Source organism: Chelonia mydas, chromosome 3 (genome assembly GCF_015237465.2).
Source record: "Chelonia mydas isolate rCheMyd1 chromosome 3, rCheMyd1.pri.v2, whole genome shotgun sequence".
Taxonomy (NCBI): domain Eukaryota; kingdom Metazoa; phylum Chordata; order Testudines; family Cheloniidae; genus Chelonia; species Chelonia mydas.
Genome location: NC_057851.1, coordinates 2,286,484 through 2,304,424, shown reverse-complemented (window position 1 = coordinate 2,304,424; position 17,941 = coordinate 2,286,484). Strand labels below are relative to the sequence as shown.

The window sequence follows — 17,941 nt, the reverse complement described above, 5'->3', positions numbered from 1 at the left end:
GTGATATATGCCATCATGTGCCAGCAATGCCCCTCTGCCATGTACATTGGCCAAACCGGACAGTCTCTACGTACAAGAATAAATGGACACAAATCAGACATCAAGAATTATAACATTCAAAAATCAGTCGGAGAACACTTCTATCTCTCTGATCACTCGATCACAAACCTAAAAGTGGCAATTCTTCAACAAAAAAACTTCAAAAACAGACTCCGAGAGACTGCTGAATTGGAATTAATTTGCAAACTGGATACAATTAACTTAGGCTTGAATAAAGACTGGGAGTGGATAGGTCTATACACAAAGTAAAACTATTTCCCCATGTTTATTTCCTCCCCATCCCACCCCCTGCTATTCTTCAGACGTTCTTGTCAACTGCTGGAAATGGCCCACCTTGATTATCACTACAAAAGGTTTTTTTTCTCTCCTGCTGGTAATAGCTCATCTTACCTGATCATTCTTGTTACAGTGTGTATGGTAACACCCATTGTTTCATGTTCTCTGTGTATATAAATCTCCCCACTGTATTTTCCACTGAATGCATCCGATGAAGTGAGCTGTAGCCCACGAAAGCTTACGCTCAAATAAATTTGTTAGTCTCTAAGGTGCCACAAGTACTCCTTTTCTTTTTGCGGATACAGACTAACACGGCTGCTACTCTGAAACCGGTCATAAACAAAACTGTCATTTAAAGCCTGTAACTATTTCTGAGTTCATATTTTATAGAACACTCTTAAAGTATCTGATGGTGGTGGTTGACCCTGAGCCTGGTGTAAAATTGTGGCTTGCTGTGGACCTTGGCTTCACAAGTTATTTATTTTTGTCTCACTGATTGCTTTTTTGTCTCACTCCTATGCTTTTCTGTTCAGTGGTGTTATCTCTATGGTTTCAATGTGGCTTTATTGTGAAGTTGGCAGAATGGTTTTACCAAAGACACATTGTCATATTGTTACAATTTGGACAGATCTGTGATCAATCTTTTATTTTTGCTTCTTTATCTTATCAGTTCTGGACATCAACATCAGAATTCATGAGATAATTGAAATTGTGTCAACATATACATGTAATAAGCTTGACTGTAAAGAGACAATAATTAATACCACACCAACTTTTGCAAAAGTCACAGGTTTTTCATGTCTGCAAAAATTAAGCAAAATGATTCAGAGAAAAACAAGGGAAGAGAAGCAAAGCTATGGGGACATAATTTATATAAAACTGAGGACTCCAGTTTCATACAATATTCAGTAAGGACACCAACACTGCAGCTTTAAGACTGAATTAAGTTAGTACCATTGCTGTTTTCATTTGTCCTTGTCAGAAAGATAGAATCATCTTAAGAGGTTTTCTCTTCTTTTTACAGTCTCTGAATTGAAAACCAGGATATCCAAATTTTAGTGTCTCTGTCTTTGAAAGCTTAATATTAAAAGGTTCCAGTTTGACCTTAGAATCTGTGACAAAGTTTCTGCTCTACCTTGGTGGGTCTTGGGCTTATTGGCGGATTTGCTCGCCTTGGAGCGTCACGGCAGCCCTCAGCTTGGCCGTTTTTCTGAACCCACAGTCCAGGTCAACTCCTCCAGTATCAAGTAGGGAGTTGGAGGGATGGGGGGAACTCGGGCCCGCCCTCTACTCCGGGTTCCAGCCCAAGGCCCTGTGGATTGCAGCTGTCTACAGTGGCTCCTGTAACAGCTGCGTGACAGCTACAACTCCCTGGGCTACTTCTCCATGGCCTCCTCCCAACACCTTCTTTATTCTCACCACAGGACCTTCCTCCTGATCTCTGATAATGCTTGTACTTCTCAGTCTTCCAGTAGTACGCCTTCTCACTCTCATCTTCTTGCGCCTCTTGCTCCCAGCTCCTCGCATGCACACCACAAACTGAAGTGAGCTCCTTTTTAAAACCCAGGTGCCCTGATTAGCCTTCCTTAATTGATTCTAGCAGCTTCTTGACTGGCTGCAGGTGTTCTAATCAGCCTGTCTTAATTGTCTCCAGAAGGTTCCTGATTGTTCTGGAAACTTCCCTGTTACCTTACCCAGGGAAAAGGGACCTACTTAGCCCACGGCTAATATATCTGCCTTCTATTACTCTCCTATAGCCATCTGGCCTGACCCTGTCACAAATCATAGAATATCAGTGTTGGAAGAGACCTCAGGAGGTCATCTAGTCCAACCCCCTGCTCAAAGCAGGACCAATCCCCAACTAAATCATCCCAGCCAGGGCTTTGTCAAGCCTGACCTTCAAAACCTCTAAGGAAGGAGATTCCACCACCTCCCTAGGTAACCCATTCCAGTGCTTCACCACCCTCCTAGTGAAATAGTGTTTCCTAACATCTAACCTAAACCTCCCCAACTGCAACTTGAGACCATTACTCCTTGTTCTGTCATCTGCTACCACTGAGAACAGTCTAGATCCATTCTCTTTGGAACCCCCCTTCAGTTAGTTGAAAGCAGCTATCAAATCCCCCCTCATTCTTCTCTTCTGCAGACTAAACAATCCCATTTCCCCCAACCTCTCCTCATAAGTCATGTGCTCCAGCCCCCTAATCGTTTTTGTTGCCCTCCGCTGGACTCTTTCCAATTTTTCCACATCCTTCTTGTAGTGTGGGGCCCAAAACTGGACACAGTACTCCAGATGAGGCCTCACCAATGTCGAATAGAGGGGAATGATCACGTCCCTTGCTCTGCTGGCAATGCCCCTACTTATACAGCCCAAAATGCAGTGAGCCTTCTTGGCAACAAGGGCACACTGTTGACTCATATCCAGCTTCTCGTCCACTGTGACCCCTATGTCCTTTTCTGCAGAACTGCTGCCTAGCTGCTCGGTCCCTAGTCTGTAGCAGTGTATGGGATTCTTCTGTCCTAAGTGCAGGACTCTGCACTTGTCCTTGTTGAACCTCATCAGATTTCTTTTGGCCCAATCCTCTAATTTGTCTAGGTCCCTCTGTATCCTATCCCTACCCTCCATCGTATCTACCACTCCTCCCAGTTTAGTGTCATCTGCAAACTTGCTGAGGGTGCAGTCCACACCATTCTCCAGATCATTATTAAGATATTGAACAAAACCCGCCCCAGGACCAACCCTTGGGGCACTCCGCTTGATACCAGCTGCCAACTAGACATGGAGCCATTGGTCACTACCCATTGAGCCCGACGATCTAGCCAGCTTTCTATCCATCTCATAGTCCATTCTTCCAATCCATACTTCTTTAACTTGCTGGCAAGAATACTGTGGGATACCATATCAAAAGCTTTGCTAAAGTCAGGGAATAACACATCCACTGCTTTCCCCTCATCCACAGAGCCAGTTATCTCGTCATAAAAGGCAATTAAGTTAGTCAGGCATGACTTGCCCTTGGTGAATCCATGCTGATTGTTCCTGATCACTTTCCTCTCCTCTAAATGCTTCAGAATTGATTCCTTGAGGACCTGCTCCATTATTTTTCCAGGGACTGAGGTGAGGCTGACTGGCCTGTAGTTCCCCGGATCCTCCTCCTTCCCTTTTTGAAAGATGGAAACTACATTAGCCTTTTTCCAGTCATCTGGGACCTCCCCTGATAGCCATGAGTTTTGAAAGATAATGGCCAATGGCTCTGTAATCACATCTGCCTGCTCCTTTAGCACCCTTGGTTGCAGCGTATCCGGTCCCATGGGCTTGTGCTCGTCCAGCTTTTCTAAATAGTCCTGAATCACTTCTTTCTCCACAGTGGGCTGGTCACCTCCTCCCCACGTTGTGCTGCCCAGTGCAGCAGTCTGGGAGCTGACCTTGTTTGTGAAGACAGAGGCAAAAAAAGCATTGAGTACATTCGCTTTTTCCACATCCTCTGTCACTAGCTTGCCTCCCTCATTCAGTAAGGGGCCCACACTTTCCTTGGCTTTCTTCTTGTTGCTAACATACCTGGAGAAACCCTTCTTGTTACTCTTAACATCTCTTGCTAGCTGCAACTCCAAGTGTGATTTGACTTTCCTGATTTCACTCCTGCATGCCTGAGCAATAATTTTATACTCCTCCCTGGTCTTTTGTGCAATCTTCCACTTTTTGTAAGCTTCTTTTTTGTGTTTAAGATCAGCAAGGATTTCACTGTTGAGCCAAGCTGGTCACCTGCCATATTTACTATTCTTTCTACACGTCGGGATGGTTTGTTCCTGTAACCTCAATAAGGTTTCTTTAAAATACAGCCAGCTCTCCTAGACTCCTTTCCCCCTCATGTTATTCTCCCATGCCTTGTGATTTTGATTGACTGGCCCTTTTATCATCCCCTTTTAACAGTTCTGACAATCATCAAAGAAGAGCTGGAGGCTAGTCGGTCAAAATACAGAATATTGAAAAGGTGAGAGTAGTACAGTAGTGATGATGATTATAATATAGTGGAATGCTGATCTGTCTTCCCCTTATAAAGAACACAGAAGATACTGTAGCTTGACATGAATGTAAGTAGGAATAGGAAGTGATACCTACTGTAGTCCATTCTTGAACTTTTTGAAAGCTGTAGTTTTAAGCTATACTAATTCATTCTTGGCCACATGATTCTTTTCCAGCTTTTGTATCAAATTTTTGTGTCACATGCTTACAGTGGTTTTAATCCTCTGCAGCAGGAGTTGTTGGATCTGACTGAATGGGATATCATTGTTCTACTTTTTTCTGTTAAATCGGGTTTTCATAAAAAGAACATTTCTATTAGTGCTACTCTTCATTTCAGAGTCAGAAGTGGTATGTTATCGTAAATTAATGACTCTCCATGTTAACAAAACAAGCAGGAAGCAAATTGTCCATAATATTAGAAACAATAGTTAACCACATGGACTGGCTGAGACATGTTGTGGAAAACCAGCTTGAGTTGTTAAGCTCTTAGGCGAGGTTTGCTGCTGTGGGGTGCTGCCCAGTCTGGTGGCAAGTGATACTTACTATCTGCATTGTTTAGATTTTCACATAATTCCAAGATCGTCATGGGTCATTGCCAGTTCATATTTTCTTCTTTGAATTTTCTCATGAGTTCCTCCATTTTGATACCAGCAAGCTTTTACAATGAAAAAACAGTACTATAACATGTATAACTTCTTCAGAAAGAAGGGCCTTATTCTGTGACTCTACATGAAAAGAATGTATGGAAGTAGTTTCTCGTTAATATGACGGAGTAAATAAAGGTTTCAGGATCTAATTCCAAAACTACCAGTGGAAGTTTTACCTATGGCACAGATTAACAAGTACATTGAATTATTTCTGTCCTCTGCTGGGAGACATTAATTGATTAATGGATCAAATGAATCTGTGCCAAGAACTTATGTAACATTAGTGGTTGAATTTCCCCAATCTTTCTTTATATAAAACACATTCACCACTGGATAGCCTCACTTAGTGCAGCACATTAACTCCAGCCAGGCCCTGTAACCCATTCCCTTCGAAAAGTGGCCTAATACTACTCAGCCACTCAGATGACATATTATGCTGCAGAACAGCACAGATGGAAACCCTCACAACCAAGACAACGATCTTTAATTTACTAAATGAAATGCAACTAAATATTTCAAGGATACTTGACCATTTCAGTTTTCTTTCAAGTGGATGTCCAAATTACTGCCAATACCTGTTAACACATTTTTCAACTAATTATCATCCTCTTTAAAGATGATTTCATTTGATCTGTTCTTGCTGTTGCCCAAACATGCAATATCATGTTTCAACTCAAATGAGTACATTCCCATTTAAATAATAACCTAATCTTCAGAGTCACATATCGAACCTTTGTGAAACCTACAAAACTGCTTATCTTCATACACTTCACTCTTCTGTATAGTTTGTGATATGGGAAACTCCAAAAGTTTTAGACAAGGGATAGTGTAGTCCAATGGTGAGGACACTGGACTGGGTGTCATAAAACCCGGTTCTTCTTCGAGTGCTTGTTCACGTCGATTCCAATCAGGTGTGTACGCTCATTTCCCAGCTATCTTTGGCCAGTTGTGAACTAGTCTGCAGCCTTTACAATGTTCATTACTACCTAACAGCTTTGGAACGAAATATTACATGAAACATTAAATATTAAATCATAGCCCCTTGCCAATGTCATTTATTAAAAATGGGTAACCTTTTTTCTGAGTGCTCCTTAACTGGAAAACTTCAACAAGTTTAAATCTGAGTAAAATAATGATATTGACTGTCTTACAGGTTAAAAGGTAAATAGGCACTATTTAAAATTTGCAGAAATGTTGAAGTTTCATCTGGTGATGTGATGGAATTTAAGTTTATATGGATCATTTTGTAGTGGAAATTTAAAAAGTAATTAACAACCACAATAAACAAATAATTGTATGCCAATGTGACATTTAATTCCAGCTGCTGTAGTAAACTTTGCCAATGTTTGTGCTGTTAGCATAAAACTGAACACAATGAGATTGATGGTTTCAGGTAAATGCTTAGTAAACAGTAGCATACATCACAGGAGTGCTTCCTTGTCATTCAAAATACATTCACAGCATCCAAAAGAAACTCAGGGCTAAACCAACCAGGTGGATAAAAATGCATCTAAATTGAAGAGAAGGCAGGAAGAGAAGGACCAGATTTTTTGTAGGTCATGGAGGAAGCAGGAGCAACATTTGGTAACAGCATTGGTATGAGGGGAAGGAGGGGGTGGAGACAAATTATGCCCAGTTTGTGAACCTGATTGATAGGGAGGAATGGTGTTTACTACAGTGGAGAATGGAAATGGAAAAGGTTTAGGGAAAAAGTATCATAGAATCATAGAATAACAGAGTTGGAAGGGACCTCTGGAGGCCATCTAGTCCAACCCCCTGCCCAGAGCAGGACCAATCCCAACTAAATCATCCCAACCAGGGCTTTGTCAAGCCTGACCTTAAAAACTTCCAAGGAAGGGGATTCCACCACCTCCCTAGGTAACGCATTCCAGTGTTTCACCACCCTCCTAGTGAAAAAGTTTTTCCTAATATCCAACCTAAATCTCCCCCACTGCAACTTGAGACCATTACTCCTTGTCCTGTCATCTGCTATCACTGAGAGTAGTCTAGATCCATCCTCTTTGGATTCACCTTTCAGGTAGTTAAAAGCAGCTATCAAATCCCCCCTCATTCTTCTCTTCCGTAGACTAAACAATCCCAATTCCCTCAGCCTCTCCTCATAAGTCATGGATTCCAGACCCCTAATCATTTTTGTTGCCCTTCGCTGGACTCTCTCCAATTTCTCCACATCCTTCTTGTAGTGTGGGGCCCAAAACTGGACACAGTACTCCAGATGAGGCCTCCCCAATGTCGAATAGAGGGGAACGATCACGTCCCTCGATCTGCTGGCAATGCCCCTACTTATACACCCCAAAATGCCATTGGCCTTCTTGGCAACAAGGGCACACTGTTGACTCATATCCAGCTTCTCGTCCACTGTCACCCCTCGGTCTTTCTCTGCAGAACTGCTGCCTAGCCATTCGGTCCCTAGTCTGTAAGTAAGCTTTGCTTGAACCATATCTAGCTTAAGCTAGTGGCAGGCCATCATTGTATTAACAGTAGTTAGACTGTGGGACTGAACTGAGGGAAACAAGTCAAATTAGAAGAGGACTATAAATTTTGAATAGATTTTGATTTGTTGGCCTGTTCTTTCACTCCGTATCCCTTCTAAAAATATTTGTCCAGTCCTTGGTCAACTCTTGTTTTTACAGTAACCAGCTCTTCTCTCTGAGCTCTTCTCTCTCTCTCACTTTACTCCCTTGCAATCATTGTCAACAGTTAAAATCCCTTTCTTCTTTTGCATTCTTCCTCTTTCAAATCCCTTGACCCATGACTTTGAATCAAGTTTAAACTCCTTGTCTTTCTCTTGAAGAGATACAGCTACACTCTTGCCTACATCTCAGCCCACATATCTTCCTAGGGTACTCCTCTCCTCCATTCTCCCTGTACACTTCACTTTGCACAAGCCTCTTATCTGACTGCTCCCTTCATTTCTTTCTTCCACTCTTGACTTCACACCATCTGCCATGCTGTCTGGAATAACCTCCTATATTTTCTGCAACATTCATCCAACTCTTCTTTTTCAGTTGCTCAAAACTTTAGCCTACATTTCTCATATTTGTTCACAGCTCAGAGATGAAGTTTTTAGGAATAGTAGGCAAAATTAGTGAATCCATTTTTTGTTTGAATCAGAAATTCTGCACTCTAACTGAAAACAGTTGAATCTGGAAACTTGGATTTTTGTCTATGTTTCACTGAGACTTAAAGAGCAGATTTAAAGAAAAGAAGCTCAGTGCTATTAATGGTATTAATATTAATGGTATTAATGGTATGAAAAATTAAATTCAGCAATTGCATGCGCAGTAAGACTTTTCAGTTTTATCAAATAAACACCTCTACCCCGATATAACGCAGACCTCGGGAGCCAAAAAATCTTACCGCATTATAGGTGAAACTGCCTTATATCGAACTTGCTTTGGCCTCGAGCACTTCCATTATTAATACAGTATTCGACACAAGAAGTTTTATTCTTGGTGTTGTTTTAGAAAGGGCGCATCTGATGTCGTCCTTCACATGAAGCACGGGGTCAGGGCTCGCAGCCATGCGTCCCTGTCGGGGTTGGGGCTCGCAGCCGCGCACCAGGGCCAGGGCTTGCAGGTGCGCAGGGGTTGGACTAGACTAATTCTAGAGGAGTTAATTCATGTGTCGATAACTCTGCACTAAAGACAGCCAAAGAGGGGTAAAAATTAAGAGAGTTCGTTGGGGGAGTGGGACAGATAGCACAATGGGACTTTTATAAGACAGGGCAATGCTTTAATAGCAGCCAGAGAGGAGGTTGAAGTTGAAGTCAATTAGAGAATCAGTGCAGAAAAAGGATTCTTTCCTTAAATTACAAAAGGTTTTTAATCTACTTTATTTTCAGTTTGCTAATGCAAACTACTGTTATAATTATCTCCTTGTTTCTGTCTGTCAGTGAGGTAACGTTAGCACACCATCTACTTCTGATTTGCGATAAGTCTAAAGTTTGTTTTTGTTTTTCATAATTTTTGTCTAAACAAGCTGCTGAAATTGAGACACATCAACAATTAGTAAATATTTAAATCCAAATTTGTTGTCAGATATGGCTCATTTTGGGTTGATTTCATAGGTTCTTGTGGGCCAAATTCTTCATACCTTTGCAGCCCCATTTACTTCAGTTTAGGCTCAATATTAGGGAAAGCGTGTTTACAGTGAGATATTAGTTTTTAGAATAACCTCCCCACTTATACAATATGTAGTTTTAGAGGTTAGGATATCGCTTTCTGCTGGAGAGAGAAGGATGGAAAACTTGGTTAACTGACATTGAGAACGAAAGACTGAAATTGTGGAAATATTCTTTGGTATGGAAGGCACTTTGTTTTGGAAATAGAGAATGATGTGTAAATAAAGATGTGTTGAGTTATATCTCAAAATATTTGAAAAGGAACTGAAAGCTTTATACCTCAGTAAAGCTCCATTTTTCCTTTAACTGTCCCTTCTTGGTTTCTACTGCCAGTCTGCAGAATATTAGGTCAGTTAAGAGCATCTCTCATCAAAAATCTATTATCTTTCAAATACTCAGTGGGAGGAAAATTGTGACAAGTCATCTCAAAGGTAAAGTGACTTGTTTTAAAATACTGTAGGATGCTTCTAAAATAATATTATACATAAGAGTTCCTTTTGAACATTTTCAGAATAACACTCAGAACATCAAAATGTGTGTCCTGATTTTGGCAGTTTAATTAGTTTCCATATATAATAACAAACATGGCAAGCTATTAGACTTTTAAAAAAAAAAAAAAAAAAAAAAGGCATTTTCAGGCCCTTTGACAGAACCACTGTTTAAACTGTACCACCATTATTTAACTGGACAGCACAGTTCTAAAAGATTTAGTGGGCTCTGAATTCTTAACATGTGTTGTATTTATATCTGTGGCACCCACAAGCGATGCAGGAGGGTTAAAAGATGCGCTTAGCAATAAATGGGAGGGCTGGATCAGGTTGTTGGAAACAACAGCTCTATACATCAAAGATAGACTATATACCTTCACGAACAGAAGTTTGGTCCAATAAAAAATATTGTCTCACTCACCTTGTCTCTCTAATATTCTGGGACCAACACCGCTACAACACTGCACACATACATCAAACAACAGTAGTTGTAAGACTTTGAAGTTATCCCCTTGCATCATTTAATAATACTTTATTGGGAGACATGTACTGAACTCCCAGATGCTTTTGGATTCAGGGAGTGCAATTTTGCCAACTGTTAGTACTGAACCAGTGCCCCAGTAAGTTTGCAGAGGGCTTTGTGTTACTGAAGCAGCCACCCTCTGAAGGAGAGCTAAAACTTACCTGACAAAACATTGTCGGCATTTTTTATATTGCCTTCATGTCTAATGTTGGGTTTCCCCTCAATGGCTGTTGGGTGTGAATAAATCAGAGATTTCTTTATAGCTGGGACTAAGCACTTTTCTGTGAAACCTGCCTGTAGAACCTTATCAAAAGGCCTTGCAAGCCTTTTGAGCTAAAGATCCCTCCTTTCAGTCTGAACTTACCAATTTCAAACTATTTTTAAGCATTTTCAGTTAAATTTAGTCTAAATTAAAATTTAAAGCTAATTCTGCAATATTGGGCAAAATCCAGCTGTGCTGGAGGTAGGAACAGCTGACGGAGTCTGTTCTGCCTGCATGAGGACTTAGAGTAAAGCCCAGTTGAAGGTAAAGCAGAAAAGTAAGAAATGTGCTCAGCCTGTCACTTGTCAGTGCAACTGTATATCAAAGATAACCTTCCATAGATTCACAGAGTTTGACCAGAAGGGGCCTCTAGATCATCTGGTCTGACCTGTAGAACACAGGGCATCACACTTTATCCAGTTGCCCCAATTATTTGTGTTTGGCTAAAGCATATCTTCCTGAAAGGCATCCAGTTTTGATTCAAAGACATCAAGAAAGGGAGAATCCGTCAATTTTTGGCTCTTTTCTGCTCCCTTTCCAATTTTTCGGCATCCTTTTAAATATATGGACACCAGAACTGTAAGTAGTATTCCAGTATCTGTCTCACCAAAGCTATATGCAGAGGTCATATAACCTCCCTACCTCTACTCACTACTCCCCTGTTTCTACTTCCAAGAATGGTCTTAGCTCTTTTGGCCACAGCATCACACTTCAATCGCTAGAATGCTCTTCCAGCTCCTTGCTCCTTCATAGGGCTTATCTACACATCATTTGTACCAGTATAACTATTTTGGTTATGGGTGTGATTTTTTTGTTTATTGAAATAGTTAAACTGGTATAGTTCCTGGTGTGGACACAAATATATCGGTATAAAGGTGCCTCAATCGGTATTGCTTATTTCTTTTTCTGTGTGGGAATAGTCCTATTCTTATTGGATAATGCACCTTTATACTGGTGCAACTGCATCTATGGTAGGTGTGGGCAGTACCACTTGAACTGTACCAGTATAGTTGAAGCAATACGTCTTTTGGTGGCGGTAGGATTCAATTTTGATTATTAATGAGACTTCAAGTAGTACAGAAAGGAGTTATATTTACCAAACCAATCTGGGGAGCAGCTAAGAGGCTTGGTCTATTCCATCTAGCTCTCAGAAACTCACTCCCTTATAGACCATACAGACACAGTGAAAATGACCTAGTCACCTGTGGATGGTGACTTGATTTACACATTGATAAGATAAAGACATCTGTTCAAATGGTTATGGCAGAAAACACCTGTAACAGCCAGTAATTCCTGACAAGCTTAAAGCATTTCTCAGTGGGTCATTATCAGTTATAGAAAATATTTGCCCCTCGTCAATCACAATTTCAGTTTAAGCGCAAAGATTCATGGGAATTTGGTTCACCTACAAAGAATAATGGGAATTTAGTTAATCTGCTAAAGTATGTAGAGAAGCCCATAGTGACTCTAATGTCTAAAAGTTCGGGATCAGACTTAGATATTGGTGTGATGAATTCTTCTCTGCACAAAATTGAGATGTATTCACATGATACTCTTTGGGAACCATTCTTTACATAATAAATTATACTGGAGAGCTTTCTACATACATCCCTATATCATGACAGTGTGGAGGGTGTGGCAGATATGACATTTTCCTGGTATATCTTTGAGAGATGTTATTGTATTAAGTTTATGTATTATTGCAGACCAGGGATGGCATGTAATTACATGGGGGAGGATGACCACAGCCCTTCTGGAGCTCTGAACGATGGGAAATAATTAGGCAAATTCACTCAAGTTGTAACACCTCCAGAAAGGTAACACCTGAGAAACTTGCATATACTGTACAAACTGAATTCTACAGAGACCAACAGAATGTTACGAATTACACCTGAGAGGACACGCACACAACTGCTGCGAATTATACCTGGTAGGACACGCACACAAATGCTACGAATTACACCTGGTAGGACACGCACACCAATGCTGCGAATTATACCTGATAGGACACGCACAGTTCGAATCTAGGCTGAGGCACATAAACAAAGTCCACAACTGCAGAGTTCCCAAAAGACACTAAGTTTATTACACTCGAGCGTGGTGCCCCCCTGCTAGCCAGGAGGGGACCCTGAATACAGATTATACAAAAGTTATATACTTTTTAGCAAAGCATGTTGCCCTCGTGCATCGGAAACCTTAGCCAATAAACAAACCCTTGTCTTATCTACCACCTATCCCTGCTTGGTGCATTCCTCGTGCTATACCAGTATGTTAATTACACAGCATGGTCCTAAAGCCATGCATCAGTAACCTTTATTATCAGGATGGGAGGCCTCACATCAAGGCCAAGAGACAGGGAGTTAGAGACTGACAAAAACCAGATACTGGGAGTCAAGGCAGGCTGGAGACAAGGAGGAGGATTTTCACAGGGATTCAGTATCTAAGGATCACTCCTCCTGGTGTATGATGTGCTGGCATTTAAACAATGGTGGGCCCCAGACCAAAATGGAGTCACGTGCTAACTTTTCCTTAACAAGAACAAGAAAAGACTTTTGGATAAATAGCCTGAGTTTAAACTGATTTAGGGTCTTTTTTCTGATGCAGCAAACAGACCGGACTTTCTGTCCACGGGGGACTCCAATCCTTTGTAGGAAGGGTGGAAGGACTTTGCCTCCTGAGGCCCAATAAGAGTGATGGGTGATCTCCGGAAAGCTTTTAGTGTGCATATAGGAACTTACATTGTTTTTAATGTTTTTCTGTAATGTTTTCACTTCAGGAATAAATATGCTTGCTTATAAAGGGCTGTGTGGTAACTTATAACTGTGGGCAATTACACTGTTTATAACCTCTGAAGAGAGAGCAAAACACAAATGCTGGCCTGTTTAGGCAGTCTGGCTTGCTGGGAATATCACAGTGTAGGCTAAGAGTAAGCTATCATCCTCTAGAAACTTCATTGTGAACAGATGATTTATGCTGATCTCAGGGAATACTAGCAATTTCGTAAAAAGCAGAGATAAAAACAACAGGACACCAACAACTCTCAATTGGATACAAACATAGTACCAATGACAATAATTAAGATGGACTTTTCAGGCTTTTCACGTCACTGCAAACCCTGAAGTAAAGATCACACATATACTGATGTCACGGATGGTGATACACTTACCAAAGGTTCTTAAGCAAAGAAAGCTGTCATGGATAAGAGGGAAGATCCTCGCAGGGATCAGTAACTGGTTAAAAGATAGGAAACAAACTGGCATAAATGGCCAGTTTTCAGAATGGAGAGAGGTAAATAGGGTGTTCGCCAAGGGTCTGTACTGGGACCAGTACGGTTCAATATATTCATAAATGATCTGGAAAAAAGGGATAAACAGTGGGGTGGCAAAATTTGCAGATAATACAAAACTACTCAAGATAGTTAGATCCAAAGCAAACTGTGAAGAGTTATAAAGGGATCACACAAAACTCACAAAAGATTGGACAACAAAATGGCAGATGAAGTTCAGTGTTGATAAATGCAAAGTAACGCACATTGGAAAACATAATCCCAACTCTACATATAAAATAATGGGGTCTAAATTAGCTGTTACCACTCAAGAAAGAGATTTTGGAGTCATTGTGGATAGTTCTCTGCAAACATCCACTCAATGTGCAGCAGCGGCAGTCAAAAAAGCGAACAGAATGTTGGGAATCATTAGGAAAGGGATAGATAATAAGACAGAAAATATCATATTGCCTCTATATAAATCCATGGTACAGCCACATCTTGAATACTGTGTGCAGATATTGTCGCCCCATCTCAAAAAGATATATTGGAATTGGAAAAGGTACAGAAAGGGGCAAAAAAATGATTAAGGGGTATAGAACAGCTTCCATATGAGGAGAGATTATTAAGATTGGGACTTTTCATCTTAGAAAAGAGACAACTAAGGGGATATGATAGAGGTCTATAAAATCATGACTGGTGTGCAGAAAGTAAATAAGGAAGTGTAATTTACTCCTCATAACACAAGAACTAGGGGTCACCAAGTGAAATTAATAGGCAGCAGGTTTAAAACAAACAAAAGGAAGTATTTCTTCACACAACACACAGCCAACCTATGGAACTCCTTGCCAGAGGATGTTCTGAAGGCCAAGACTATATAACAGCATTCAAAAAAGACCTAGATAAATTAATGGATAATAGGTACATCAATGGCTATTAGCCAGGGTGGGCAGGGATGGTGTTCCTAGCCTGTTTTCAGCATCTGGGAATGGCGACAGAGGATGGATCACTTGATGATTCCCTGTTCTGTTCATTCCCTCTCAGGCACCTGGCATTGGCCACTGTCGGAAGACAGGATACTGGGCTAGCTGGACCTCTTTTCTGACCCAGTATGGCCGGTCTTATGTTTTTATGATAAATATTTTAGATTTTAATAAATTAAGGAAGTTCTTCAGATTTATAACAAGCAAAGGGTGTCCACAAGCATTAATATTTCTGAAAGTTATTTGTATTGTGATGGTGTCTGGTAGCTCCAGTCCTGGATCAGGACCCCATCATTGTAGGCGCTGTACAAACACACAGCATGACTAAGCTCCTTACCTCAAAGAACACACACCTAGAGCAGAAAGCATGGTTAAAAAAAGAAAAAAAAAGGTTAGGGTAGCAAAGTGAAGGACCCAAAAGTCAGGACATGCCAAAGTTAACATTGCTCATGTAATATTCCATCATTCCTTATTGTGTCTATATTGAGCGAGGCAGGACTTCTCCATGCACATTCGCATTGAATGAGACAGAATTAACAGATGTTTTTGTAGCGCAGTGCAAAATTCCACAAAATTCCACTGCTCTGCACACATGCACGGTGCCATTAAAATGTAGAAAGAAAAGGAGTGCTAGTGGCACCTTAGAGACTAACCAATTTAGCTGTAGCTCACGAAAGCTCATGCTCAAATAAATTGGTTAGTCTCTAAGGTGCCACAAGTCCTCCTTTTCTTATTGCGAATACAGACTAACATGGCTGCTACTCTGAAACCTGTCATTAAAATGTAGGGAGATCCCCTGGTTATTAATAGTAGAGCACATGCACCAAATATTTTTGTCAGAATAACTTAGAAAATCTTGCCAGGATTCATATGTTGCAGCAATACCCTCAGTGTTTGATTTCATTTTCATTGTTGATTTATTTGATATTATAAAGCATTATCATGGTAGTCATAGCTAATTTATATTTCCTTTCTGTTTGCTGCATATTGTTTTGGTTACAGTCTTTGAGTACAGTGTTAAATTCCTTTTATTTATGATTTTTGTTATTTCTCTAAGGAGGAGATATGTCTTCTGTATTTCTTGAAATTATTGGTGATAATCTCTGCCAAAGGTTTTAAACTTACTAGGATGTCTCTACCCTAATGGCCATATCATTGATGTGATGTATGCATTCTGTAATAGTCCCATATCAAAACATAGTCCCAGGTTTTTTGCAGATTGAACTCTAGATTAATGGAGAGGAGAAACTGTTCAGTGCGTATGAGGTGTTATCTCATGCCAGCAGAGTGGTTCTTACTGGGTTTTCATGCACTTTTGGAGGATGAGCTATTACTGGAATACTGAGTAATTTGTTAATATTTTAGTTCTAAATGTTGTTGTTGTTCTATGCGTACCCAGTGTTTGGGTTAAATTGAACACAGTCAATAATAGCTCTTAACTGTCAAGGTCAGTAATAGATTTTAATGTGTGGAACTGCCATTCCTCCCAGGCTAATGTGTCTATAAATGGTAAAATATTATAATTGGAAGTGTGTGGATTGAAAAGGTAAATCTAGGGAGAGTGTTCATTTTGATCGCCGCTGTCCTGCCTGTCCATGACCTAGTCATTGTTTTTCCATGTCTCCACATTTGTTTTGCTTTGTTTCCATGATCAGGTACAATTTATGTCGTACAACTTACCGATATTGCTTAATAAGTGTACTGCGAGATGTCCAATGGCACCTTTGGCCCAACTAAACCCAAATTTAGTATGTATCAGTAGTGTTTCTGCTACAGTGGATGTTCTAAATGAGTAAAAGGTATAAATTATTCCCAAAATTTCAGACAGTTTGGTTAACTTTGTATCTGACACTATTCCAAAACTAAAAGCAACTTAATTAAATAGTTACTTCCTTAAGGGATTGGGTAAAAACAAAATAATATCAGCATACAGTGCAGTTGTATGTCAAGTATCCATTATATTTTATTCTTTCAGCACTGTTGCAGCTTATTCTTTGGACAAATGGTTCCATGGCCAATCCAAAAAGTAAAGGGGACAGAAAATACACCTAAGGAATGAAGGAATTAAAATTTCTGATTTGTATCTATTAATCTCCACTGTGCCAGATTTAGCACTTTTATCCATCTAAGAAAGTTATATCTAATTCTTCTTCGAGTGCTTGCTCAGGATGACTCCATTCTAGGTGTGTGCACGCCCACGGTCGTCGGAGATTTTTGCCTTAGCACAGCATTTCTCAAACTGGGGTATGCGAGGGAACTCCAGGGGGTCCATGGGCCCCGCTGATCAACTCCTCCCCCTTCCTCTCAGTGCAGGAGGCGCTGGGAGGGAGGGGGAAAAGCAGGGACAGGATGTACTCAAGGGAGGGGGTGGAATTATGTCAGGGCCACTGGCCCCGCTGATCAACTCTTCCCCCTTTCTCCTAGTACCTTCTGCACGCCAGTGCACAGCTGTTCAGGAGGCGCTGGGAGGGAGTGGGAGGTGTGGGGATAAGATGAACTCAGGTGACAGGGCAGAAAGACGCAGGACGGGGTGGAGCGGCGGAGGGAAGAGGTGGGATGGGGCCTTGGGGGAAGGAGTGGAGTGGGTGCAGGGTCTGGGGCTGAGTGGGAGGCTTGGGGGTCCGCAAACATTTTTTAAATCAAAATGGGAGTCCTCGGGTTGCTAAAGTTTGAGAATCACTGCCTTAGCTTTATCCGTAGGGTCAGATGTGGTGCCCTCTTGAGTGCTGCCCTCCTGCATCGGTATATTAGGTACTTTGTCCAGCATTGGAGCCCCTCCAATCAGACTCCGCTCATAGCGCCTTGGCAGCGTTCCCCCTCACCGGTGCCTAAGAAGTGGCAGAAGAAAAAGGGCTCCCTGGCACCATCTAAGGAGGAGAAGGGGGCTTTGGGTAAAGGACCTAGTTCAGGCCATGTGCCCACCCCAGAGCTTCAAGGGGGTACTGCTACGGTCAGACCCCCTTGCCCAGCCAGGGATCTGCCTCCAACTCCTGGAAGCGGCAGGGGATCCTGACTCCTCCTAAGGCCTTCGTCGCCTGAAGTGGCCCAGGTCATTAAAGACCTTGTGGGCCTGCCGGCACCGCAGATGCCATGCTAGGTGCCAGACTTGGCTAAGGCTCTGCAATCCAAGGGCAAGTCAGTCATGGGACCGCCCCCAAGGGCAGTGGAGCACCATCGGTCCCTGAATCGCAGGCATATGTCCCCATCCCCACGGCCTAGGACCCCGGACCCACAAACTTGGTCTCTGGCTAGAAAACCCAGGTCCCTGGCACTGT

General features: G+C 41.5%; 1 protein-coding gene across 41 annotated transcripts in view; it reads left to right on the top strand.

The window, feature by feature from the left end:
• DTNB (dystrobrevin beta) overlaps window positions 1-17,941 on the top strand; it is a 361,644-nt gene that overhangs the window by 147,493 nt on the left and 196,210 nt on the right. The window contains exon 10 of one of the 41 annotated variants that reach the window (XM_043542003.1): window positions 13,023-13,150. The exons of the other annotated variants lie outside the window; for them this stretch is intronic. Coding sequence (XP_043397938.1) covers window positions 13,023-13,119 — 97 coding nt within the window. The 3' untranslated portion in view covers window positions 13,120-13,150. Of the gene's footprint in view, window positions 1-13,022; window positions 13,151-17,941 lie in introns of those variants that run through there. 41 annotated transcript variants of the gene reach the window in all.